This window comes from Lissotriton helveticus, chromosome 12 (genome assembly GCF_964261635.1).
Source record: "Lissotriton helveticus chromosome 12, aLisHel1.1, whole genome shotgun sequence".
NCBI classification, from domain to species: Eukaryota; Metazoa; Chordata; class Amphibia; order Caudata; family Salamandridae; genus Lissotriton; species Lissotriton helveticus.
In genome coordinates, this window is record NC_136073.1 from 16439088 (window position 1) to 16465712 (window position 26625).

Below are 26625 nucleotides of genomic sequence, written 5' to 3' on the forward strand. Positions count from 1 at the left end.
TGCTCCTTTTCTTTTGCTTCCTTTCTTCTCTCGCTTCCTTTTTTCTTCTTTTGCTTCTTTTCTCTCGCTTCCTTTTCTTTCTTCTCTCGCTTTCTTCGCCTCCTTTCTTCCCCCGCCTTTTTCTTTCCTCCTTCGCTTTTTTTCTTTAGCTTCCTTTCTCTTCTCCCCCTTTTCCTTTCCATTTGTATGTGGTTGTCCTTCACATTTCTTTTCTTCTCACTCAAGCATGCATCAAGGAGCAGTGCATCAGGTCACTTTAGCCACTGGCAGGCTTCACTATGAATTATCAGCATGCTTTCCTTTCACGAAGACCACATCCACTAACAAATAATTCCCTCAGTGTCCGGATGTACTGTTACTTTATGTTTTTTTTTAGAACAATAAAAAACATTTTTGTCTTTACCCTTTTTTTTTGCACTGGTTAAGGGCTGACACCTTCCTGAATAATAAAGTTTATCATAAAGCATCACAAAACAAGATTTGCCAAAAAAAACTAGCATTCAACACAAGATCTGTTGGTTTTCCTAATTCTTGCTTCAAAATTGTAATAACAGCAGTAGGTATACATTTTCTGGACCACATGATTGCAAAGGAAGGAACATTGTACCAGTTAGGGTTGGACTCAAATGGCTTTTAAGGAAATAAAACTATTTTTAAAATGTATAGCGGTAGTAAGCATTAGAGAGTGGCAATAAATCATTAGTCAAATTGGATACACGAAAGCATTAACAGCAATCAGAATAAACTTTATTTGGTTCATATTATAGACCAGAAAAGCACATAGACAATTTGTTGCCGCTTTACATCATAATTAAACTAATTTGGAATAAAACAAATCATTATTCATTTTCATCAATAAATAAGCCATCCATATTGAAATAAGGGTCAGATTTGTAGCAAGATAAGATTCAAGCAAATAAATACAATAAAAGCAATAACCGAGCATTCCTTCACAAACGTTACCTTTTTTTAAGAGGAGAAAAGGGCAAGTTAGTAAAGGTTAAACAGTTATTTACGTTAAAAAGAAAATCACTATTAAACAAAGCATGATAAAATATGGACTGATCATAAGGATAACTACGACCAATAATCCTGTAATACTAAGGCCTTTCCTTGTTCTTATTACATAGATAAAGAACATCGCTAAGACATGACTGACCTTTATATCATTCCTTCCTAATAATATCCTGGGTTAACTTGGTCTCCGAGTTCGAGCAAGCTGAGTACCAAAGTAGCAGTGGTTTGGCCTCTACAGCTGCCGAATAAGGGCTGTAGGCCAAGTTCTAAACGGACAATGGCGTTGGGAATTGATTGTGGTACCACTACCAACCTTCTCAGGAATGTGTCTTTCTTGTTGTTGCAGGATAGTTATCCTCCAACCCCCCATGTGCCATGGCAGAAACGGTCTTTGCACTATAAAGTGTTATCATCTCTGGTACGCACTTAGACCCTTCTTTAGCAGTAAATCTCAATATCCACCCCTTTGTTCTTTACCATATCCATTGCACTAACCCCTCTGTGTGATTTCCAGCCCCACTGAGACCATTAAGCCTAAGTAACTATGGTGCTTGGCACTTACAATCTTACTACACTTTAAATGAAAGGGGCAAGACTTACTTTTTTTTACTAAGACATTACATTGTAAAAGTTTTCCATTGATTAATCTTTAAATCAGTCCTTGCCATGAAATCACAAAAAGAATGAATAGGACTTGTAGGCTTGAGTCCAGAATACCAGCATCCTCCGCATACAGCAGGATGGGTAGGGATCCCGCTGGTGTTTTTAAAGAATCCACACCAAGTGACTGCAGCCGCTCATCAATGCCATTGACATAAACCCAAAAAAGGAAAGGGACCAAGACGCAGCCCTGTCTCACCTGCCCCACGCATCCTAAATGGTCTACTTTGCTCTACACCGTAAATTACTATACATCTAAGCAATTAATGAAATAATTTATTTAGGGTCCCCAATGCAGATATATGTGTCTACAGCTTGTTATGGTTGACCAGATCAAACACACTACTCGGGCCTATGACACACACGTATATGCATGTTGCCTATTCTCGCCTTTAAATAGTTCCAGATTAAAAGGTTTAAGCGAAGGCATTGTTCCTCAGTCCCTTAGCACCTTCTGAAACCACACTGTGATTGAGGAAGTATATTATTATCCTCGCCCCATGCCTCCAGTCTCCCCAATAGGACGCTACTCAAGATTTTTGCTGGAGATTCTAGCCACGAGATGGGCCTATAGTGTGTAGCGCAATATTTAAAAAAAAAAAAAAATGTTTTACAGCTTGTTGTTCACTTTTCAATCTGGCTTAGCACGTGAAAGAGAAACGGAATACTTTTTTTTAACACAGCGAGCACCTCCTGATTCTGTTTTGTGGGATTTGATTCCCTTTGTTGCGATGTAGCGCAGTGGTTACACATCTGTGTCCGCTTGGGTTGTTTGGAAGGTGGACAGCCGAAGAGAAGAGTCCAGAGATGGGCGGGTACAAAGGATGTCAGACTGTCACCCGTTGGACCAGAGAGGAAGCAGGGATTCCACCCTCATTGGTAAACTGGAAGGTTTAGGGAAGGGGTTGGTAGTGCGACCAGATCATTTTAAGATAAAGTCAGCAATGAAGGTGGAAGACGATGGACTGTGGAGCCTTGGAGCATAATGGTATGCGTTGTAATGGTATGCGTTGTAATGGTATGCCTTGTAATGGATCTGGTGTTGTAAAAGATGCGTTGTAAAGGTTGTTTCCCCTTGGAATAAGAACAGAACAGGGGTTCAAGGTATGATTGCGAGGATGGTAATACCATGGGATAGACCTTCAGTCCAGGGGGTGAGCCAGGATGTGTCCGACGTCATTACGGCACACATTCCTGCCTGAATCTAGGGTGACTTGGAATGACTTTATTGTGTGATTACCGAAGCGATGATAGAGGTCATACATTGCCTGCTGTGTACTCCTGCATTTTATCTATAACGTGGTCCATTTCTCACTGCAGGGAAATGGTTTGTGAGTACAGGAAAGGACAACCTTCTGAACGCCTGGAGGAGCCCCTATGGGGCAAGCATTTTCCAGGTAAGAAATTCTTAAAACCAGGATTAATGCTTACAAGTCTGTCAGAGTCAATTTAAGAATATTCCTGATGGGTCACTGCCTCAGTGCCTGGTGTGTGTTTAGCAAAGCTAATTTGTTATTCTCTGAAACAAGCAGATGCACTAAGGCCATCCCTACTGCTTTAGAGACTTTTTGAGAGGAGGAGATTTTGCATCAACCTCATGGAAGGGATGCATTCTACTGAACTTCCTACTCCCACAGTTTGGTTCTTGCATGGAACAACTTTATCTTGGATTTATGCATGCTCAGATATCTGGAGTTCTGGAAAGTGTCATTTTATGCCCATGATATCAAAATCATTGTGTTGGATATTTCTTGGTATCTCGTATTCTTCTCATCACTTTCCCTTCACCCCATGCTTAAGCAAACACTAGGTCTTGTGACAGAGCTCTGATCGCTTCCATGACCCTAGTTATATTTCTTTTCCTTTTCAGTCCAAAGAAACCTCGTCTGTCCTGAGTTGCGACATTTCTGCGGATGATCAGTTCATCGTCACCGGCTCGGGGGACAAGAAGGCCACCCTCTACGAAGTGATCTACTGAGCGATGGGATGGGGGACAATGCAACGTCTCACCGCCAATGCACACACCTGCTGCCGACCTGTTGTAAGCCGACACGTGTCGGTCTGGATGTGGAAAGACATGTCCAGCATGATCTTCCGACACTAAAGGAAGGGGGGGCAGCATCTCTGGTGGGGGCAAAGCTAAGCATCCTGCGAGCCTGTGCAGAGATATAGCATTTAAGCCACACGGAAACAGTATTGTATAGAACTAACTACATAGAGTACAACTATTGTACATAGGCAACAGCTTAAAATGAGGTATGTGTTGGACTCATACACACCAATGTTCAGCGGAATGGAAGCGCCCAGAAGGAAGGCGTCACTGCGAGGAGCTGGAAAACAGCGAGAGGAAAATGGACTCTTTCTGATCAGATATGTAAATTATTTAAAGAATAAACCCGCCAGCGCTTCAACGGTGTGAACAGAAATTATGACTAAAAATAAAGGTATATTTTAAAGCAGCAGAGCTTTTAAACATAGCTATATTTGAAGAAGGGGCTTCATCCTCACACAAGGGTCCACCAGAAATTAAGCAGACAGTTCATTCTGCTTTTCAAAACCACGATATTACCAGCTGAGGCGTGGAATAGTAATCAGTATATTTTTACAAAATGCATATCTTAAGAATCCGCTACTATGCATTGCTCCGCTTCGGAGTACGCACGCGACAGCACATGAAAGAGAAAAGCACTGAGAGGGGCAGAAGGGTGTTTTTATTTTAAAGGTATAACTCACTGTGGCAGCCTCGGCCCAGTGAGGCCTGGGGATGCAGCAAACACAGCACAGTATGTGTTACCTGTGGGGAGGGTCGGGCGGGGCCTGGACTCTTGAGGGACAGACGCTTCAGGGGGGTATGGGCTGGTCACCTCAATGTCCACAACCTCAACTGCAATTATAGTGTTAAAAACCTCCTGTGATTCTGGGCAAATCACTTAATCTCCCCGTGCCTAAAATGAAAGTGTGTCCTCATGTAACGTAACTCGTGCTATGTAAAGCGCTCTGATACCTGATTCGGTTCGGGTCTAGTTCGCGCTATATAAAACTCTGCAAAAAAAAAGTACATTTGAACTTTGTTTTACAGCTGCAGCAACCCTACTAGTCTGTATTTTGACATCTTTACACCAACATTGAATTAATGTAATAGATATAAGTTTGACAATGGTCACGCTGCATCTAGAAACATCACAAAACACACAAAATATGCGTCACATTGCACCGCAACTGTACATGACTTGGGCAGAGACTCTAAAGATACCACTAGCCTCAAAAGTATCAGATTGTGATAGCATAAGCCATATGACAACATGAAAGTGCGCCTACAACGGAGAGCTGCTGGGTTGTAAATAGCATCAGACAAGGATTGTAATCAGCACCTACCTGTGGCTGCAGGATTATCCGTGTGTAGCTGCTCCTACACACATCAGAGGGACCAGGTGAATCAAGAGTGTGACTGCAACAAATATCTGAGTGTGAGCAGCCGAGGCCCTCTGTACAAGTGACACGGATTATTCCAACTACAACTGGAAATCACACTTACCGCGCGGACTCCCGCAGGCTTCTCCCAGGCAGAGGACTTACCTGCTCGCTCCAGGTGAAATCTCCTCGTGAAACACTCTGCTCCAGGGGGATACTGCCAAAAAATCAATTTTCAATGGGGTGTTTGTCCTGCTACTGCCCTATTAAATCCAGTTTGCATATATTATCAGGACTTTCATATCATAAAACCCAGTGCTGGTTAGCGTGTGCATAAATTTGAGACATAAAGATGTATTTTTCACGCGAAAGTTGATGGAGGCTGTCGCTTAGCGCCCGTGTCGTCTGAGCACCCACAACAAACCTTAGAAATGTTAGACCAGAGAGAGGCGACAAGAAGCAAGCCAGTGTGGCTACAGAGATGGAGACAAGTCAACGAGCCTTCAACTGCGGCTATAAAAGCATCAGGGTTTGGCTAAACTAAGCATCCAGCAATGGCTAGGATAAGCACAAGAGAGCAGCAGCCATTAGTACTGCACAAGGTTTACAAGGAGAGTCTGAGTCTATTTAGAATAACTCACAGATTGAGGGAATTCCAATTATTGTGCTTTTATAACACACAACTATACAATCCTAAATACAACACATTATTTGTGGAGCTCAAACTACTAACAAACAATTGTTCTATTTGGTGTGTTGCTTGTGGGACTGTCAGACAATGAGGTTTCTCAAGGCTTATTTGCAAAGTACAGAAATATATCAAGTCAATTATTATATTAATCTATTTAAACATTTTCTTAATGGAAAGAGAGGAGAGTATTGGCACACTCGGATGATGTCATCAATGTCATTTACCATGCTATCAGTGATGTAATATGTGAGGTCATAAGCAGTGCATGACTGTGGTGCAAGTTAAGGGTAGATTACCAAACCATAACGGGTGAATTTCAGTTTTATTAGGTTTTGATTTCTCATCATATTCTCACTTTGTGTTCTTTTCAGTAATCTTGCAAAAGTATTTTTTTTTAAACATTTATTAAATCCTTAAAACCAAAGCTAACCATAACTTCAACTAAATGTTTGGCTTTTCAGTGCAAATATCAGTCTGTTGATTGGTGTATAACTTGAGTGACACATTTGCAAATTCCCCCTTTTAGAAGATATTTAAACCAGAGATCCTTGCACTAGGCTTAACTTGCTAATAGTTTGACAAATACCACACAGATTCAATGATCAGCACCAAAATTATTAGCAGACAAACACTTTAAGCCCTCCTTGTAACTATGTCCCCCGTTAAAATATGTGCATGAAACTCAAAACATTAAGAGTAAGCTAAACATGGGAAAGTTCTGAAAACATTTGTTCAGTTTCACAACCTGGCACCAAAGATTTTACAGATTCAAAGACTAAGGGTCCAGGCTCTTGGGTCAACTACCATTAAAGACGGCCAAAGGCCATGAGCAGCGGGGGGCGTCTGCCAGCAGAAGGGTGGGCTCGACGACTGGCCACAGGCCAACCCCCGGCTGCAAACACCCATGTGGTTAAGAGAAGCCTAATAGTCCTGATACTGGCCTAAAAGTGGTTCATAGCAAGAGACTTAAGAGAGCAAGGAAGTTGGTGGGCACCAACCAGCCTCACGTGTATCTTTTCGATCCCTGGTAACTGCCCTTCTCACACACTACCCTGGACACCCAAGGAGGTAGGAACCGGGTCATCCTCTATCGATGCTTTAAACCTCACAGGTCTTGCACAGCTCAGCGCTCAAACAGATGGATAAGATGGAGTCTCACCGCTCAACGCCAACATTATGGCCCCAGTGTTCCTTCGCACTCATTGAGAAGAGCCATTGACGTTTTTTGGGGGAGTTTTCAGAAGAGCGACAAAGATGCGAGCGGAGCTCTAGAGCTGCTGCGGAGGGAAAGAATGAAAACTGTGCTTTTACGCAGCTCCACTTTGAGTTCCGGGCCGGTAAGGAGCCAGCACAGAGCACGCAATGTAACCTACCGGCACACATAAACGTTGCTGAAAATTTCTCCGGGTCTAGTCTGCCACCTCTGTGAGATCTTCTGACAGTGAGGAATCTGTGGCAGAATATTTGATCAGAAATTTAGACATTCAGTAGGTTTGCAATACTGGTCTCACATGCATCCCAAGGAGGGAAATCCACAGAAAAGCCCCCTCCATGTTTTTAACAGAAGAATGGTTTGGTAACAGCATTGATGAGGCAAAGAGTCTGATTTCTCAGAATAAGTATGGGGAGACAAAGCTGCTCTGAAGAAAAAGAAAGTTTTAGAGTCAGTGAATCAACAAACCGTTTGTGATTTTGAAAGCAAAATTTTAATGACAATCAACCATCAACAGCTGGAATCCCATTGCAGTTGGGGCTGCTGGACATGCAGCATCGCAGGACAGTCCCAGAAAGGCATCGGGACCCTGTCGAAAGGGACCCCGAAGAGATCTACACCCCCAAAAAGAAGAGCGGCCTCCATAGTCGGCCTCTACACAGGAGGAGGCCCTCCTGTGATCACACTTCTCAGAACATATCCATCTGGAGACTTGGTGGGCAGAATTGAGTCAAATTTCTTAAGTCAATCCAGTTGGGAACCTGCTTATGTGGTGGATGAACAACTGAGTTAAAGAGATTACACAGCCCCCGTCCGATGCATGGGCGATCTTTCAAACGTAGGGCACTACAATTTCCTTTTGCCAACAATCCTCTTTCCACAAGGCAATGCCAGCAAACCAGCCGGTGTGGGCTTCTGTGACAACACTCCAATGTTCCTCCGGGCCAAACAAGGAACCAGCGCAAGAAATCAAAAGTGGAATGGGGACGAAGGTGCGTAATACAACTGCATCGATACAGATTCCATCAGCAGCCCGAAGAGAGGGATAGCTTCCCAAAAGCACCTTCAGTATTTATCCATAGTGTGCGTGGCCACTTCCGTTTGCCCATACCGTCTTTATTACAACATACAACCCAGAGTCCAATGTCTTGAGGTGAGTTAGTCCATATTTTTTTTTTATTTTTTACTTACAATGTTTCTTTAAAAAAAAGTTCAGGTTAAAAATAAAGTCCCAGAATGACAATGTGTCATCAAAAGAATGTGGCAGCACTGATACGTTGGTTCAGAGCCAAAAAAGCCCTCCCTTCTCCCACCCGCTACTAGTCGCCACAACCTCTAACCTGGCCCCTCCGCTTCCCGGTTGGGAGCGAGATGTGGAAGACTCCTTCCACCTTCTTTGGAAAAGTGCCGCTGTCCATGCTCCTCGTCCTCCTCCTCTGCGGAGCGCCACTGGTTGAGGTGCCAGATGCGGTGACTTCTACCTCTTCCGGCAGTCGGACAGTCTTTAGTAAATCACCTCGTACACAGTGGCCTTTTTGTCGCCAGACCCAGTCACGATGAACTGGTCATCGGGGGAAATATCACAGCTCAGGACCGACGAGGACTCCTTGGACTGCAAAAGAAGAAGCCAAAACTGAGGGTCAAAGGAAAGCACCAGCATCTTTGTGGTAGCACCAGCACCCTGAACGTCAACATGCACCTTAGAAAGTTTATTTTTTTATTTTCAAAGTTTTATATAGCGCGAACAAGATCTTTGCAGATATCAGAGCGCTTTACAGAAACAAGGGGTAAGGGAAACAAGGGAGTGATTAAACAAACTTTTGGGTACAAAATAGTAGTAGGTAGTATGCGAGTAGCAAAGTAGGATAGCAATCAGATAAAACAAAAAGTACAGTTAGACAATCAGATAAACAAAAAATACAAAGTCGGTGCAATGTACTCGATATATCCAAAAAAGGTTTCAAGTGAATTTAGCCATAAGGATGGCTTTTACTTCTGTCTTAAAGTTACCATTGCTATAGTGACCCAAGATGAGCTACACACCGACTCACAACTTCATACACTTCAGCACCTCTTTATTTATTTATATTCTTGTATAGCGCAGGAATCGACCCCCGAAGGGGTATCTCCGCGCTTGCGCCATTGCTTAAGGGTGCCCAATCAGGATTATAGACTGTGATGTACTTAGGAAATCAGAATAAATATGTTTTAAGGGATTTCCTAAAGGTCTGGAAGTTGATGTTTTGTCTCAGTAAGAGGGGGAGTGAGACTAAAGTCCTCAGTTTGTGAGAAGGACTTGCCAGTTTAGAGCCGGGTGACATACTTCTGGGTGTTGGACAGATCAACGTGAGGATGTGTCAGGGCTGTGATCTGCAGGAGGAGAGCTGGGCGCCCCATGGGCATACGCTGCCCGCACTGCACTCCCAGGAACGTACACCCCTTCCTTACACTCATAATTTAATTTAATTTAATTGTGGGTTTATATAGCGCTAGGAATCGACTCACGGAGGAGTATCTCCACGCTTCGACCGCTGGGGAACCCGTCCTGGCTCACCCTGAGAGATGGTCCCTGATGGGTATCTCTAAGGTGCGACCAAGCATCCCCGGCGGTCTGGGGGGGCCGTTGTGAAGATGAGGCAAGCTGATGCCCAAAGTTGCCGAGTGTGGTTTCTGACTAGAGTAGGCACAGAGGCGAGAATTATCGAGTCCGCTGACCCTGGTCCACGACCCTGCAGCGTCGGGAATCGAACCCTGGTCCCGGGCCGTTCTCTGCTTACGGGTCTGCCGCCTCTAACCAGTGAGCCACACTTCTCCATAAGACATGCTGATCCCCCAAACTCTTGTTCCCATCACCCCGCGACACCCTCCCGCAGGTTTTTACGGAGTGCATTGAGGTGCTTCCCCTTGTGGCTACAGAAGGGTTTCTGGATTTGTAGCTGGCTCTGAAGAGGACGCTGGTCAGAATATTTTGGGTTGTGGGCATTATAGAGCCTGGGCGCACTCGCTCGGATGAGGCTAGTTCTTGTGGAGTAAGTCACTGTCGACTCTCGCGGGGGCCTTACCTGGAATATGCTGGCCCCGTAGGGAGTCCTCCAGGCGTTCAGCAGGTTGTCCTTCCCAGTGCTCACAAACCATTTACCTACAGGTAGAAATTAATTAAGCTCAGGGTCTTGAGACTCACAGTACAACATCCACTTCAGAATCAGAATACGCTTTATTCGGTATAAAATCAATTAACCCTAAAAGCACATAAATAACAGCATAAAATTTAAATAAATACAAAGTATTTAAAAACCATCCATTGTTTTCCTAGTTTTGACCATCAATTTCAGAAATTTCGCAATTTGCACAGTCTGTGATCTATCTGCCAACAGTTGTAGTTTAATAAAAGCAGGGCGACATTGTCTGAGGTCAAACTGTCTTAAAATTGGAAGGATCCACTTTTTCCTAATTACGCTATAATACTTTCAGAACAATACAAGATGAATAGTCGACTGGGCGGAGGTACGGTCGCCGGGGCATACACAAAGGTGACGTGACCAGTCATTTGTATTAGGAAAGGTAACCCATATGTGCACAAGATCAAGGCGTAGGTATAAAAGCAACGTCCTATCATAAGCTCCATCTGTATCTTTCAAATAAGCTTGTAGCCCAGACATGCTCAGCAATAACTGGTGGGATCTTACTGTAGGTTTACCGATGTTAACTAAGAGCCTACAACATCCACTTGAAAAGAAAGTCTACTTCAGGAAGATTACATGCAGGCAATGTTTCTGCCTCTGCCAGGGGGCGGTACCAAGGCTTCTGGGACTATCCGTGGACCCCTCCCTCTGGCAGGGACCCAGGCGTAAAGCCTTCTAGCAAAGATCTACCCCCCCCCATGCAAAGGTATCGCACTCACATACACCTGTAAGAACACCAACTGCTGCCCCTCCCATCCCTAAGGAAGGACCCACTGCAACACCAAAGCTCTGCTCCAAAGCCCACCAAGACCCCTGGCTTCGAAGGTCCCACAGGCTCAGTCACTCCAGCCCTCCCAACCTCAGGGGGGTAAGCTCAGTGTGACGTCACTGAGACACATGCTGGCCTACTCTGGTGCACCTTCAAGATGAACTGACCTCGAGGACAGAAATACTGCCCCTACCAAAGGTCGAGGTTACGGACAAGATGATCTAATGCTAAAGTAGAGCCTTGAGATGTAGGGTCATGGCCTCCTCCTCTATCTACATGGACATGAGTCGCCATCGACCTGAAGGTCCAACAAACGGCACGCGGCCATCGATGGCCCGGGATGGGTCGGAGGAGCCTTTGTTGTGTTCACAGAACATAGGATGCCAAGACGAGGCAGCACAGAACATAGGACGCCAAGACAGGGCAGCACAGAACATAGGACGCCAAGACAGGGCAGCACAGAACATAGGACGCCATGACGGGGCAGCACAGAACATAGGACGCCATGACGGGGCAGCACAGAACATAGGTCGCTATGACGGGGCAGCACAGAACATAGGATGCCAAAACGGGGCAGCACAGAACATAGGATGCCAAGGCGAGCAGCATAGGACGCCAAAACAGGGCAGCACAGAACATAGGACGCCAAGACAGGGCAGCACAGAACATAGGACGCCAAGACAGGGCAGCACAGAACATAGGACGCCATGACGGGGCAGCACAGAACATAGGACGCTATGACGGGGCAGCACAGAACATAGGATGCCAAGACGGGGCAGCACAGAACATAGGATGCCAAGACGGGGCAGCACAGAACATAGGATGCCAAGACGGGGCAGCACAGAACATAGGATGCCAAGACGAGCACCACAGAACATAGGACCCCCAAGACAGGGCAGCACAGGACGCCAAGACAGGGCAGCAAAGAACATAGGACGCTATGACGGGGCAGCACAGAACATAGGTCGCTATGACGGGGCAGCACAGAACATAGGATGCCAAAACGGGGCAGCACAGAACATAGGATGCCAAGACGAGCACCACAGAACATAGGACCCCCAAGACAGGGCAGCACAGGACGCCAAGACAGGGCAGCAAAGAACATAGGACGCTATGACGGGGCAGCACATAACATAGGATGCCAAGACGGGGCAGCACAGAACATAGGACGCCAAGACAGGGCAGCCCAGAACATAGGACGCCAAGACAGGGCAGCACAGAACATAGGACGCCATGACGGGGCAGCACAGAACATAGGATGCCAAGACGGGGCAGCACAGAACATAGGATGCCAAGACGGGGCAGCACAGAACATAGGATGCCAAGGCGAGTAGCATAGGATGCCAAGACAGGGTAGCACAGAACATAGGACGCCAAGACAGGGTAGCACAGAACATAGGACGCCAAGACAGGGCAGCACAGAACATAGGACGCCAAGACGGGGCAGCACAGAACATTGGACGCCAAGACAAGCAGCACAGAACATTTCTTACCGCAGGAGGCGAACTGCAGGGAGAGGACGCAGCTCTCGTGAAGGTGCAGCTGGTACTTGTCGGGCTTGGAAACGTGCAGGACCTCCACGTTGCTGCTCTCCATGCCCACCGCCAGCCACTCCCCTGTCGGGCAGTACCCGAGGGAGAAGATCTACGTGGATGAAAAAAAGAGGCTTGATGATCTGTCCAATACGTCCGAATAAATGACCTTACGGTAAACATTTTTTAGATCCACAATCACAAAGGCAAAGACCCCCTCAAAGCCAATCCCTGGTCACCCTCCTGGAGGGGGCACATTAGAGGTGTCCAACATCGGTCGAAAGACTCGAGGCAACTTTTTTTCTACACCTTTTTCTCTTGCACTTTCTCTTTTTGAAGAAATACTTTCTGCTTCTTCATGAAACCTTCACAAAAAAAATGAAAGTCACTTACCTGTAACAATTTCGCGAATACAGATATTCGAAATTCCCACGCAGGGCCTCATTCTGCCAGCTAGTACAAACTCTTGGGAAAGCATCGTGTTTATTAGAATTACGCTTTTTGGGTGTCAAATGCAGGGATACAACCGTGCCCACACTGGAGATGCAGTCTATGGATAATTTTCGAGAAACTAAATAAAAGGCCCCACCACATGGGCTTTTGTTGAGCACTGTTGCCTGCCCTCTCCCCTCTAGAGTGGGTCTGGGTAGCTGGGCTGCCTCCAGAGGGAGGCTGGGGTGCTGGTGCAGAAGGAAAGAGAACAGTACAAAGTGAAGTAAGCAAGCAAGACAGTTTCCACGGCTCTGCAAAGGCCCCCTTTCCTGGGAGGTACTGGTGCTGTGGTATTGGTGGTAATGGGGTTGGTGGTGGCGGTACTGATGAGGGTTGACGTGGAAGACGTATAAAAATGCCTTCAATATACAAATACTGAAGAAGAAAGAACTAAATGCAACAGAAGTGTGATACTGGAATGCACTTTCTTGGTGTGAAACATCCTTATTTTATTTATTTTAATTTATTTTATGGTTTTATATGGCGCGAACCAGACCTGTGAGGGTATCAGAGCGCTTTACATGATTGAGGGGGTGAAATACAAAGGGCATAGGAAGGGAGGATATCAAGGGAAAGAAGGGTTATGTACATTATGTAGGAAAAAAACAGGTAGAGTTAATATACAAGAGGATAGGAGGTCCCAGAGTGCCGGGAGGTATCATCCGGGACAGTCAAGGATAAGGCCGTCATGGCGGGCGGTACACGGTCGTAGAGGAGATTGTAATGTGGTCGTTCGGCAAGGAATTTGCCCATGAGGAAAATGTTGGTCTCCTTTTTTCATGCTTGCGCTCCATGGGGGGTGGAATCACACAACAAAAAGCTAACAGCAGGACAGAGAAACAGCCCTGGGCCTGATCTAAGACACGACTGGCAATGTCTCAAGCCATTGGCTGCAAGGGCTGATCCAATGGGTGAAGAGGGCGGACCCAATCCCCAGGTGTCACTGTAAGCAGTAAATGTTGCAGCCAGCTTCCCTGTTAGGCCAGACCTAAGGCTGGGCTGCAGGTGGACATCTTTTCGATGTGCCCATGCTGAGCTCCAAGTAGTACAAGCTTTGATTCGAGTTCGCGCCTGCCCTGCAGACAGTGCTATTTTGTGTTTCAGGTTCACAACTCCATCCTGCAACAGGTGCACATAGTAAGGGCGCAGGAGATACTAACAGACGGTACACCCTTGCTCCGCCTGGAAGGAAGCGGAGCCCAAAGCGAGGTGGTGCATTAAATGAGCAAAACCAACAGTTGATGGACAGAATGCAGAACAATGTCATACATTAATCCCCAGTGCAGAGATCTGGGCCTAAAGCCATCGTTTTTTTGCACTCCACACCACCCCAGGTCAGACATGGCCATATGCAAATCAGCCTTGACCCTGTGCCTCATGGGAACAGTCCAGCCCGAACTGCCAAGCCATGTCTTTCCTGGACCGGAATCGAGCATCCTAGGACCGGTTTCTGGCTATCAGCCGTCTTCAGCCAGGATAGCTTGACTCAACACAAGTTAAGGCAGCCATAGGCAAAAAATCAAATTCAACCAAGAAAAAAATGATATATTAATTTAAATCCTTGAAGCTAAAGTAACCTCAAGAGAAACTTGTAGCTTACGTCAAATTCTCATGATACATTGTGTATCCCCCGAAATAACTGCACCAGGACATGAAGAGTGCACGATGCAAGGGCCAAGCTAGTAAAATATTGAGGGTTGATAATGGTGAGCAGCACCACGCACACGAGCGGTCTGGTCACAAGAGTACCGTGGGCATAGTGATGGAGATGGTGCCCGCCGCGAGGACCGCCACGCTCTGAGCGAGACACTGTGGTGATCCCATTCGATCTGTACGGGCCTGGCAGTGGCACGAGAATGGCTCGCTCCGCCCTTCCGTGCACAGGCGTGCACAAAGTGCTTCCTTAATGGTGCGCTAGAGAAGGCGGGGCCTGCTGGGGTGGACTAGAACAAGGGTGCTAGAGCAAGTTTCTGCTAACACGCCTACAAAAGAGTGAAAGATAAGGGCAAGTCTCACTACAGGGTAAACTGTATCCTTCCTACAGGTAGAGGCGGTCTGCGTTCCCTGCCCCCACCAGTAGCGCCCCCACTCTGGTAGAGGACCAGTGCCGCAGCACCTCCAAAGGTGATGGAGGAGGGGTGAGCTACGAGGGAGCAGACAGTGAGATAAAGTCCCCACATCGACTCTTACGACAAACTCAACACACCACTCAAAGGCCACAGTTCAGCCTCGCGAAGGGGTGAGCGTGATACAAGTCCATCATTCTGCCCCTGGGGGGCGCTGTGCATGGGTCATCTACAGCTGGACATCACCACTGAAACTCTCCGACTCCTGCCTGCTTCCTATTACGAACTTACAGGCAATAGAAAACCTACATTTGCTTCCATGGACTTCAGGTACCATAATGCACTTCCAAGTATTCAGTAAGACCTGGAACCTGCGTTCCATTGCTTCCTATGAGGAGTCCTGCTGGTCCACAGCACTGGATTCTCTCCTCCAGGACTTGTGAGAGGCAGGGACTGCACACACCTGTGACTCGTCTTGTGCAGCCCAGTCACGTGACTCCGCCCTGGGCCTGCTGCTTCCTGGAACTGCTTAAAAGCTGCCATTTGCTCTGTTTGTTCCTCTGTGTACAGGTCCTATTGTTGGCTTGTTTCCCAGTCCAGTTCCTGCCTTGCTTCAGCCAGTGCCTGTGTGCTGTCCCTGGGCAGCCTACTACAGATTTTCCCAGCCCTGCTTGCATTTGCTTACTTCATTACCTGGATTTTTTTCTACACTGGGTGCAGCCCTTTAGCTGCTCCCTTTCTATTGTTCCTAGTTTTTTCTTCCTGTTCCTGCTATTATTTTCGTTTTACTCATCCCTTTTGCTTCTTCCATTGCTGCTGTACCTTCTCCTCAGGGTCTTGGATGTGTCCCTAGTTTGTGTTCCCTTTCTCTATGATTCTTATGCAGTCTCTAGTTCTCTTGAACCTCCAGTCTCTTGCTTGTTACAGTTCCTAACCTCCTTGTGTTTGACCTGCCTGTTCTCCAGTTTTTCCTTTAATTCCCTCCTTTTGACTATTTCCTCCAGCTCTTAGATTCCTTTCTAGCGCTTGCTCGGTATTGTCTCTTGGCTCTGGTAAGTGTTCTGTTTTGTCCTCACCTGTGTGCACGTGCATTCCTTTGTGCAGGGGTTCCTCCTGGTGTCCATGGGGCAATTCCTACCCCATCTTTTGTCTTATGTGCTATGTAGTCTGAAGTGCCTGATCTGTGACAGTGTGCTATTTCTGGAGAAGTGTGGCTCAATGTGGAGAAGTGTGGCTCAATGGTTAGAGCGGCAGACCCTGATGCAGAGGTCTAGCCCGGGACCAGGGTTTAATTCCCCGCCTCGGCGGGTCTTGGGCTCAAAAATTCCACGGACCTGATAATTCTCGCCTCTGTGCCTATTCCAATCATGGAGTCCCACTCTGCAACTCTGGGCAATAGCTTGCTTAATCTCCACAACACTAAGGATGCCTGGCCTCCACCTTGGGGGTGCCCAGGAGTGGACACCTCACAGGGAAAGCCAGGATGGGTTCCACAGCGGTATTCGTACAAGCGCCTTGAGACCCTTGCGGGTGATTAGTGCGCTATACAAGTATCAATTTAATTTACATTTACATTTCTGTTTTTCTTAGGAATTGCCACTGTGTCTCCAGCCGGACCCATAAGGGCTTGTCTTGCGTATGTAAGTACAATACTTGTTTGTTCCCTAAGGGCCCAAAGACCGAATCACGTCTGCTGCCTTTCTATGGGGCTTGTAGGGTGGCTCTCTGTAAGAGTAATCTGCACAGAGGCCTTGACATTCCCGGTTGTTGTGGGAAGTACCGAGCCGTACCCGTGTATAACCTTAGCGGTAACCCAGTGGGTTTGTCCATTACTGGTTCATTGCCTGTTTTTTCACCCCACAGTTGCACCACTTTCTCTAGCCTGTTCCTGTACTTACTCTGTAGCGGTTCTTTCTTAGTGTATTCTTTTATCTACTTCGGAACACTACGTCCGTAGGGAGCTATACCTTCCCCTTGAGCGGTGCTCTGCCCAAAGTTCCTGACCGGGTTTGGCACAACCACAACCAACCACAGCAACTTCTACTTCTTACAACCCAAGCCACCCACGTTCAGACAGAACCCAGACCAAAAAAAAAAGAGAGAAAAAAAAGACTACGATTCCGGACCAAACCACAAGACCGTGGAATAATGCACAGTATAGTGAATCCAGAAAGAGTCACGCTGCAAAACCCAAGTCTGCTACGCACACAAGTTAACTTTCAGACCAAGAACACGGCATCACTGTAGTAATGCCAGGCCAAGTGTATGTGTAGCGCCTTCTACCAACCTCAAGGCACCTCACAGGCTGCAGGATGGACACCAGGGAGCAGTAAAGAACCCAGAACCACAGAATAACACATGCTACTGCCTACTACTGAAGCAAGCTCACCTACTTTTTTCAACAACGTGATACAGCGCAGGCTTTACTCAAAAGCAATGAGTACTTCCCCACCAGCTCTCGTAGGAGGTGCATCTTTCAACGGGTGGAGCGAGGCTGTGCTCAGAACAGGGTGGTGTACTTGGGGCCCAGCAGAGTCCAGGACACAGAATCGAAGGCGCACACGACTGGACGTGGACATATTTACACTACATACATGAACAATTCACACCACAGCAAGATAACAAAATGGTTACTTACCAGTAGGAGTAGTTTTGAAACCTGAAGAGTTTTCTGGATTCAGGTGCTGTGCATTATTCCACCATCTAATGGTTGGGCCCGGAGTTGTCTATTCTTTTCCGTGGGCGTCGATCACCATTTAATGGTGTGTCCGTCCAGTGTATGACGTTAGACGGCGCCCCGGATATTCCTGTGCTTAGTCGCCATCTTCGGATTCTTTTTTCTGGACTTCTTTCTTCTTATTTCTTCCCTTTTCCCACCGGACTGCATTGTTTCGTATTTCTGAGGAGGTGGCTGGTGAATCCAGAAAACTCTTCAAGTTGCAAAACTACTCCTACTGGTAAGTAACCGTTTTGTTTTGCAGCATGAATCCTTCTCTGGATTCACCTGCTGTGCATTAGATTATGTAGCGGTATCCCTTACTGCAGGTCGCTTGGGATGAAATGAGGAAGAGTTTGCAAACAGGTGCTGAAGTACTTTTTGTCCTACCTTGTTCATTTGAATGTCCACACCAACGTGCGTGAAGCCCATGTTGCTGTGGTGCACATAGTGCCTACGTGTACATTTGATAGTAACGCTAAAGTTGTGCCCTTCTTTCTTGTTGAATGTGATCTTGAGCGTGTGGGTAGTGTCTTCCTTGCACCCAAGTTGCAAGTTTGTATTGTTTCCACCATCCATCGTGAGGTGGTTCCTTATGTTACTGAAGATCCCTTGCTTGCTTATTGCGTAGAAGACGAACAGCTGGTTTCTCTTACGAATGTCTTTTCTTTCTTGCAGATTCTGTATTAAAGCTCTCCTCGCGTCTATGGTGTGAAGTGTTCTTTCCAGGTGTAAGCTTTGATTCACGTGAAATTTGCCAACTATTTTTGGTAAGAACTGCGGGTTGGTTCCGAGAACCACCTTGTCCTTGTGTATTTGCAGGTATGGTTCCTATATCGTTAAATCTTTTATCTCACTCTCACCACAAAATGATTGCAATCAGGAATGCCGTTGTAAGTGCGAGTGAGCGGAGATCTGCCTTGTGCATAGGTTCAAACGGATTTGCCATTAATTGCGTCAGCCCTATGTTAAGGTTCCACATAGGTGCCGGGACTGCTCTCGGGGGTGCAATTCTTTTTGAACTTTCTAAGAACTTTTTCACCACAGGTGAGGCGAAGAAGCGTTACATGAAGTGCTCCTGGTGTAGGCTACTATTGCTGCTGGATGTACCTTTAGTGTTGAATAGGCGAGCCTGCCATCCAGCTGGTGAGTGTGGTGTGCTAGTACAGTTTCCTGTTTTGTTCTTATTTCCATTCTTTTGTTCTCTCCCACTCTGCTGCGTATTTAACCCAGATCTCGACTGGGGAAGAATATATGATGTATTCAGAATTCAGTCTATCATTTGTTTGCATAGGATTTTTCACCCTAAGCGCTCAGGGTATGCCCAGACGTGGGTCCCTTGCTCACTGTGCCACTGGATTCAATCTAGCCTGGTTGATGAAGGGTAATACGCAGACACCGGTCCTAGGAAGCTTTTTTCCGGTGCACAGAGGACTTGGTTTAGCAGTTCGGTCTGGACTGTTCCCATGACACCGAGGGTCAAGAATTTATTTGTATATGGCTGGGTCCAAACTGGGGAGGCATGGTGAGCAAAAGAATGATGGATTTAAACCAGATCTCTTGACCAGGGGAGAATGCCTGATGTATTCAGAATTCTGTCTACCATTTGTTTGCGTAGCACTTACCATTGTCTTGTGGCAGGCTTCCTTGCCTACTTTAGTATTTCCAAGGCTCTAGGCAGTAACTGTAGATGTCCAAACTCCTTCTACTCCGGCGCCAGGCCACTCGTTTGTGGAGCTGGTTCCGGGTGATGAAACTTCCCCATCAGCATTGTGAGGAGACCCCTTTCCATCTTGATCATTCGTCTCTTGGTCATCTCTAGAAAGGTTCGACCACCAGGTCTGTCTGGCCCATCGCGGGGCTATGAGGATGAGGTTTTTTTCCTGGTTCTCCGGCTTTCTCCAGCACCTTGGGTATTCGAGGAATCCGTGGAAAGGCGTAAGCAAACCCCCCGGACTATTTTAGCAAAAAAGCATTCCCCTCCGACTGGTGGTGTAGAAACCTGGAGGCGAAGTGTTGGCATTTTCTGTTCTCTGCTGTTGCGAACAGATTGTTCGATTGCCGCAGCCCCAGAAAATCTCCAAGTTTTCCTGTTTCAGTCGCCATTCAAGGGAGCGGCTTTCTTGCCTGCTTACTCTTCCGCCTCAGTGTTTTCTTTCCCTGGTGGATGGACAGTTTGCAGGTTGAGCCTCCTTGGTACTGCCCATTGCCGTACTTCCTGGGCTCGCTTGCTCAGGGAGAATGGTTGTGCCTTCCTGTTTGTTCAGGTAAAACATAGTTGCTGTGTGTATTAGTACTGTACTTTACGAGCCAGTCTTTAGGTATGACACTGAGAAATGCTGTCTCGGATTGATTCTCCGACACGGAACTACGCATTAGATGCCGGTTTTAATAACACGGTGGGACACCTTTTGTATTTACCATCTCGGCTTTAGACTCCTCCGGTTTCTGAGACCCAATGGTACCGGATTGATCTACTAATCACCCACACCTTCATGTGCTGTGATTTCGCCATGAATATACGGCTGTCCCCATATCTTCTGTGACCTTACTTGGAATTGAACCAATACTCAGATTAACGACGCGTTTCTTTGATGCAATTAACCTATCTAGGCATTGCAATCATCCTGCTACCAGAGGTTGATTTATTTGTTCAGACTCTACGCCCTGTAAGAGGGGTAGTTCTTCCTCCACCCTCTGAAAATGAGCATCCTTGGGCTGTGTCCCTGTCTTCTGTCCTGATGAAGACCCCACTGCAAGGGATAAATTCAAGCCTGCTTCTATAAAGGGGTCGAAACGTCGACTATTTTCCTGTCTTTCCAGCTTCATTCCAATATTGTGTTATTCATTACACTCATGAAGTCTGTTGTTTTCTAGGTTATAATTGAACCTATGGTAATTTTTTTTCTAAGTTTAAGTATTTTTGTATGTATTATTGTGTGGCCGCTTGGCCTTTGTGTATATGTCACTTACCCCTCCCTATACTCACTGCACTCTTCCCTCCCCACCCCCTTCCCAGGGCACGGAAATCTAAAGATTTTATATTTTTTGTTACATCAATTATTACCAAAACTTTTGGCTCAGCTTCATTGTAATAAAAACAATGTTAGCAGATTGACTCCTTTGTGTATATATTTGGATTACCGGTTGTGGTTTATTAATAATTTTGTGTGTACTTACTGGAGCCCCTTTTTCTCAGTGTCATAATTACCCAGGTCCCAGTGACGTTAATGGGTGAACCCCCCCTTTTGCAACCAGTCTTTAGGTATGGGCATAAATGTATTCCCTCTCCTCTTAGAAAGGGTGTGACTCCTGCGAACAGTAGGACTAGTTGATTTTCACAAGTAAAGGTCGTAGATACTTTGTGTGTGCTTGAATCATGGGGATGGGCAGGTCAGCATCTTTTAGATCTAAAGCTGCCATGTGGTCCCCTTTAATAGGAGCGGGTTTACTCCTTGAAGTGTTGTCATCCTGTTGTTTGCCGATTCATTTGTTTATGAACCTGAGGTCCAATATTGGTCTTCAGGTGAGGTCTTGTTTGGGAACTTGGAAGTAAGGCGAGTAGTCCCCCTTGTTTTGTCCCCCCTACTGGTACCTTCTCTGTTGCCTTCTTTTTGTAAGCTTTCTTTGACCTCTTTCTTGATCTGTATGATCACTACTCCTTGACAGGTTCATGTTTTGGGGGGAATTTGTGTTTTTTTTAGCAGTTCTGTGCAATATCCATGACCCATCACATTCAAAATTCAATTGTCTGTGTCCCACCGGTGTTTTGAGGGGGCCTGTTCAGTTTGTCAAGTCACTTGTTTGTGGCACCTCCACCTCAGGGAGTCCTAGCTCTGTCTTTCTCTTGCACGAAAGGGCCGGGTGCAGCCACTGCTGATATGTGGTCTGCTGTGCGGCTTGGTGGGAGCTTGCTTGTGTTGGTTGTTGCTGCTGTCCCGATGGAAAGGGAGGTCTGCCTGAGGGTCTTCAGCTTGTGCTTCCACTGCTTCTGAATGAGCTCTATATTCCAAGGCTCCGATCGCGTGAGTGGTTTTGTTGTCCTTTTAAATTTAAAAGCAAGAAGTCATCGCCTGCCTGGCCGAATAGTGCATCACCTGGGAATGGCATGTGGATGGGATTTGCTTGCACCTCCTGTTTGAACCCGGATACTCTCAGCCAGGCATGTCTCCTCCGCCTTGTTCCTGCGCATCTGCCTGCTGGCAGCGTCGGCTGCATCGAAGGCTGACTTCAGGCACGTACTGGCAATGTTTCTGCCTTCTTGTATTACTGCCTTGGCCCTCTTTTTGTCATCCTCAGGCAGCTTTTGCATGAAAGATTCAATGTCATCCCATTGCTGGTGCCCATATCTGTTCAGCAGTGCATTTGAATTTACAATTCGCCATTAAAAAAGTCCACATTTGTAAAACGCACAATCACCCGTAAGGGTCTCTAGGCGCTGGGGGCCGTCGGGAAGATTAAGCAAGCTATTGCCCAGAGTCACGTGGTGCTGGGCTAACCTGCCGCCGGAGCCGGGGATCGAACCCTGATCCCCAGATTCCAGCGTCAGTCGCCCCGGCCGCGGCGCCACACCTCTCCCCTCTGCCATTGTGTTGCAGCCTCTCTCTCGATCTTCTGCCCACCATGTCGAGCCTCGTGCTCCTTTTCTGGTGGAGGCCCTGGGAACGTGTGTGAATTGTTTCACTTTCTGGCTGCAGCTGCAATAATGGAGTCTGCTGGTGCGTTCCCTTGGATGTGGTTTTGGCCTCTGGGCCCTTCGGCGGTCTTATTATCTTGTGTGATTTTCTTTCGGCGTCCTTGGCGGATTTCTTCCCCGTCTGCTTCCTTTTGGCATCGGTCTCTAGAAGTTTGACGTCCAACCCTCTGTGGGCTGGCGCTGCCTCCTCGACGTCCTCGTCATCGTCGCGAGGCAGGCCCCGTTCTTTGAGAGGTATCTGTGGCTTTTGGCTGCTGGACACGGTGTTGTAATGTTTCAGTCTTTGACGTACCCTCAAGGTTTTTGGTACGGAGGCTGCGCAGGCCTTGCAGTCGTTGTGGACTTAGGGCAGACAGAGGTTGTAGACCTCGTGGGGGTCTCGCTGCGCACATATGTGGTGGCAGTTTGGGCAGAATTTAAAGGGGGTTTTGTCCATCACCCCTACCGTGCCTCATTCTCAGACCACATGGCTGTTTATGGCGGGTGTCCCGTCGTGAGGGGTCCCCTTCTCAATGTGTCTTCTCCTTTCGCAGTCTTTGGTGAATCAATGTACTTTCTTTAACCTCATCGCTGCGGCACGAATTCCGCCGCAGTGCTGAACATTCCTATCGCGGGCGTGGTCATGACGGCTCCCGGCCGTCATCAGCACACGCCCACCGTGACTCATGACGGCCGGGAGCCGTCATGAGCATGGAAGAGGTTAAAAATTATAATTGCTTCAAAAACTTTGAGAGCTCCTCTGTTGCTTGTAGACCCAACGGCGGAAAAAAAGAATCAGAGGGTGGCGACCATGCACAGGAACAGCCAGAGCGCCGTCTGACGTCTTACGTAGGTCGACAACGCCCACGGAAAAAAAAAAAAGACAATTCCGGACCCAACCACTAGATGGCGGAATTTTCTGGATGTGAAACCAGAAAAGTATTCATGCTCCAATATGTGATTTTCCATGAAAGACAAGTGTTTGCACAAGTGCCGAAGGCGGTGTTAGAACAGAGCATGCCGGATTCCAAGGACAGTGACGTAAGCAGTGTCCCTTCCGGCTGCAGTATCACAGCGGGTCACTCGTGTCTGAGTCAAGACAACGAATGGGCAGGCATGAACCAAACTGAACGGGGAGAAAAACAGGTTTGGAGACATGACAAGCTGGGTGATGTCACCCACCCAGGGGCTGCAAAGTAGAAAAGTCTGTCAGACACCCCTGAGTTTAGGCCTTTAAGTACTTAGCACCCAGAGGCCACAGTAACTGCGAATGAAGTGCTATTTAAAAAAAATACACTAAATTTACCATTTGTGGATACTTGTCCACCACTAGTCGAGTGGAATATGAAGGGTGGCAGCGCAATGCTCACCCACCACACTGGCATCAGCCCGAGGAGGCACATAGAGAGGACCACGAGACGCGCGTGCACCTCTGAGATATACAAGAAGCGGGAGAGGGTCCGATATACACGCATGGCAGATAAGACAAGTGGATGGAGACAAAAAAGTACACGTGGATTATATAGAACAGGAGACTGGCTGCATGCAAGGAATGCTGCAAGCAATGAATACACACACTGAAATCAAGGCCTTGCAAAATACAAATGCACATTTATAATAACCACTAAAAGTTTAACAAGCACTGGCAAAGCCAATAAATCAGTTTTTTTGTTAGGGGAAGTACTTGGTAGTATCTAGCTATTCTGTGCAGATTGAATATGCAGATTTAAAATTTCACTCAAAGGAGGGTGTTATGAAAAGGAGTCCAAATATGAAACAGCTGCTGAAATTCAAACAGAAAAGGCGCACACAGCAAAACACGGCATAGCAGATAGGTTTGACACAGGACCAGTATCTTCATAACATATTTAGTTAAGTCTGTGTACGCCCGTCTTTACTTAAGTATAAAAGATCGTATTTCCACCAAATATGTTATCACAGCAGAATTTTTTTTTAAACTGGCACGGGCCAGTCATTACAACCATTGTACATTTATGACCGATGAAAGCATCAAAACAGCACCTACTATCTAAAAAATAAGTCAGAAATCTGCAATTAAAATGCCATATCTGCAAAAAATATATATCTAAGAACACACACTGGCTCTCATGTCGAATCTGGAGTTCAACAAAAGGACCAATTGATGCTGTATCACCAAAAATTGGAACACAAATTAGACAATGTAAGCATCCCCAAAACACCCTGGCTGGTGGACAGCCCACCCACGCAAGAGCCAACTATGAAAACCACATCCCAGCCATTTACTGAACAGGGCTGCTCCAGAGACCACTTTCTCTCTGTTCTATTTTTGTTTTTGAAGAACTGATGACATAAGGTCCTTCTCATGCCTAAAGCGGTTTGTAGCTAGACTTGAAAAGCTCTTTGACCATTTTGAGTTGGGTCAGCTTAGTGCAACCTGCATTTGATAACATTTATTATGGTGCGCGACATACCCCCACCATTTGCACCCCTGCACGCCACCAACATTGTAGCGACGTTGGACACCATGTGATGGACATTTTGGAAATTCCTGGGTGCTAAATCTTTGAACATCTCTTCCCAAGCCCTTCCTGGCCACCCAGGTTTAGAGTGCGCCATTCGCCTGCAGAAGAACTCTTAATGTAGCTACAGTCTGCTGTATGGCATAAACCACCCTACACGGCGTCAAGCGCCAACAAGGCTTCCCAGTATGCAGGGCACCTTCTCTTTGTACCCTCCAGGTCCAAGCATTAGCCAGAAACTCACACCTCCATCCCAAACCCACAGTCGACGAGGCACCACACTTGAGTCTACGCACCTGTGAGCTGAAGTCGTGCTGCTGCAGCTGCCGTCCCTCCCTCAGGTCCCAGCAGCGCACCGTGTTGTCCAGGCCGCCCGTCCACAACTTGGTGCCATCGTTGGAAATGTCTATGCAGCTGGCACCGTCCGTGTGGCCCTGGAACTGCCTGCAGGGGAACAAAAGCCGATGCGCAAAGGTGAGCGGTGCAAAGGTGGAATCGCATGTGGTCAGGCAACACATCCACACACTAGGGTCACATACGGGGGTTCTACCCAAGAGCGGCAGGTTCAGAAGTCACTAACAGATTGCTCCGTCCCAGATACGTATGCTGTGGTCGCACCACAGGGGTTTCACCAAATAATAACAAAACCAGAGGATCACATTCTGCTGGTTCAAATTCAGACATGTATCCAGGTAACACTCCACACGTGTCACCCGAGGGCAACATGCAACACTTCCACATCTCCCTGGAACCACCCCAGAGCGACGCATTGCACCCTCACAATGTGCTGGTTCCACCACAGAGGGGCAGATGCTACTGTCATATAATGCTGGTTCTGCCCCAGAGACCCACAGCCATTCCTCCTGGTTCCACCCCAGATAAGCATATTCCAGGGCTACAAGCTGTGTTTTTTCTCACATCAGAGACACATGGCATTTAGAAACATCCTCCTGGTTCACAGCCCCCCTCCCCCACACTTGACAGGCAACTGGCTCCAAACCAGAGCAACACGTGCAACAGTCAAATCTTTCTGGTTCCACTCCGGATTAGTGTGTTCCAGGGTCACAACCCATTGGTTACACACCAGATCAAGTGCTGTGACCAAATCCTTCTGCCCCCCCCCCCGCCTTTCCACTATATATGGAAGAGGTGTGGCGCCGCGGCCAGGGCGACTGACGCTGGAATCTGGGGACCACGGTTCGATCGCCAGCTCCGGCGGCAGGTTAGCCCAGCACCATGTGACTCTGGGCAATAGCTCGCTTAATCTTCCCGACGGCCCCCCAGCGCCTAGAGACCCTTACGGGTGATTGTGCGCTTTACAAATGTGGACTTTACTTTTACTTTATATTGACACATTGCACAGTTGCATTTTGCTGGTTCCGCTCCAGAGCGATATGTTCCATGTGCCCAGTGCACTCGTCACTCGGCATGGAGTCGCACGAAATCCTGATGGTTTCGTTTATCCTACAAATATTCACATCTGCTGGTTCCACGAAAAAGAAGCACGTTTTAACGCCACCAAAAACTGCTTCCACTTCACGGGTCCAGAGTCCACCATCTCAGGATGGTCATATGCAGACAGCGCCAGTAGGTAGGAAGAAACTATAGTCACACCGTGCTGGATGCAAAAGTGGCGCACCTAGACTCCAAAACCCCAGGCTACCTGGCTCAAGAACTAGAACTATCGGGGGAGGTAGACC

At 47.1% G+C, this 26625-nt stretch overlaps 2 protein-coding genes across 5 annotated transcripts in view; one reads left to right on the top strand and one right to left on the bottom strand.

The window, feature by feature from the left end:
- The window catches only part of TLE2 (TLE family member 2, transcriptional corepressor), a 221309-nt gene extending 217079 nt beyond the window's left edge, over positions 1–4230 (top strand). Inside the window, exons 17-18 of the mRNA XM_078669649.1 lie at positions 2998–3074; positions 3548–4230. Coding sequence (XP_078525775.1) covers positions 2998–3074; positions 3548–3655 — 185 coding nt within the window. The 3' untranslated portion in view covers positions 3656–4230. The remainder of the gene's footprint in view (positions 1–2997; positions 3075–3547) is intronic.
- A 3232-nt stretch (positions 4231–7462) lies between these two features.
- Positions 7463–26625, bottom strand: part of LOC144799689 (transducin-like enhancer protein 1) — a 156483-nt gene continuing 137320 nt past the window's right edge. For 3 of the 4 annotated variants that reach the window (XM_078671179.1, XM_078671177.1, XM_078671180.1), the window contains exons 18-21: positions 25222–25369; positions 12437–12587; positions 10055–10131; positions 8346–8604 (exon numbers count right to left, since the gene is read on the bottom strand). In XM_078671179.1, the coding sequence (XP_078527305.1) occupies positions 8497–8604; positions 10055–10131; positions 12437–12587; positions 25222–25369 (484 nt within the window). In that variant the 3' untranslated portion in view covers positions 8346–8496. Of the gene's footprint in view, positions 8605–10054; positions 10132–12436; positions 12588–25221; positions 25370–26625 lie in introns of all 4 variants that reach the window. The other variant, XM_078671178.1, reaches the window with a different exon arrangement.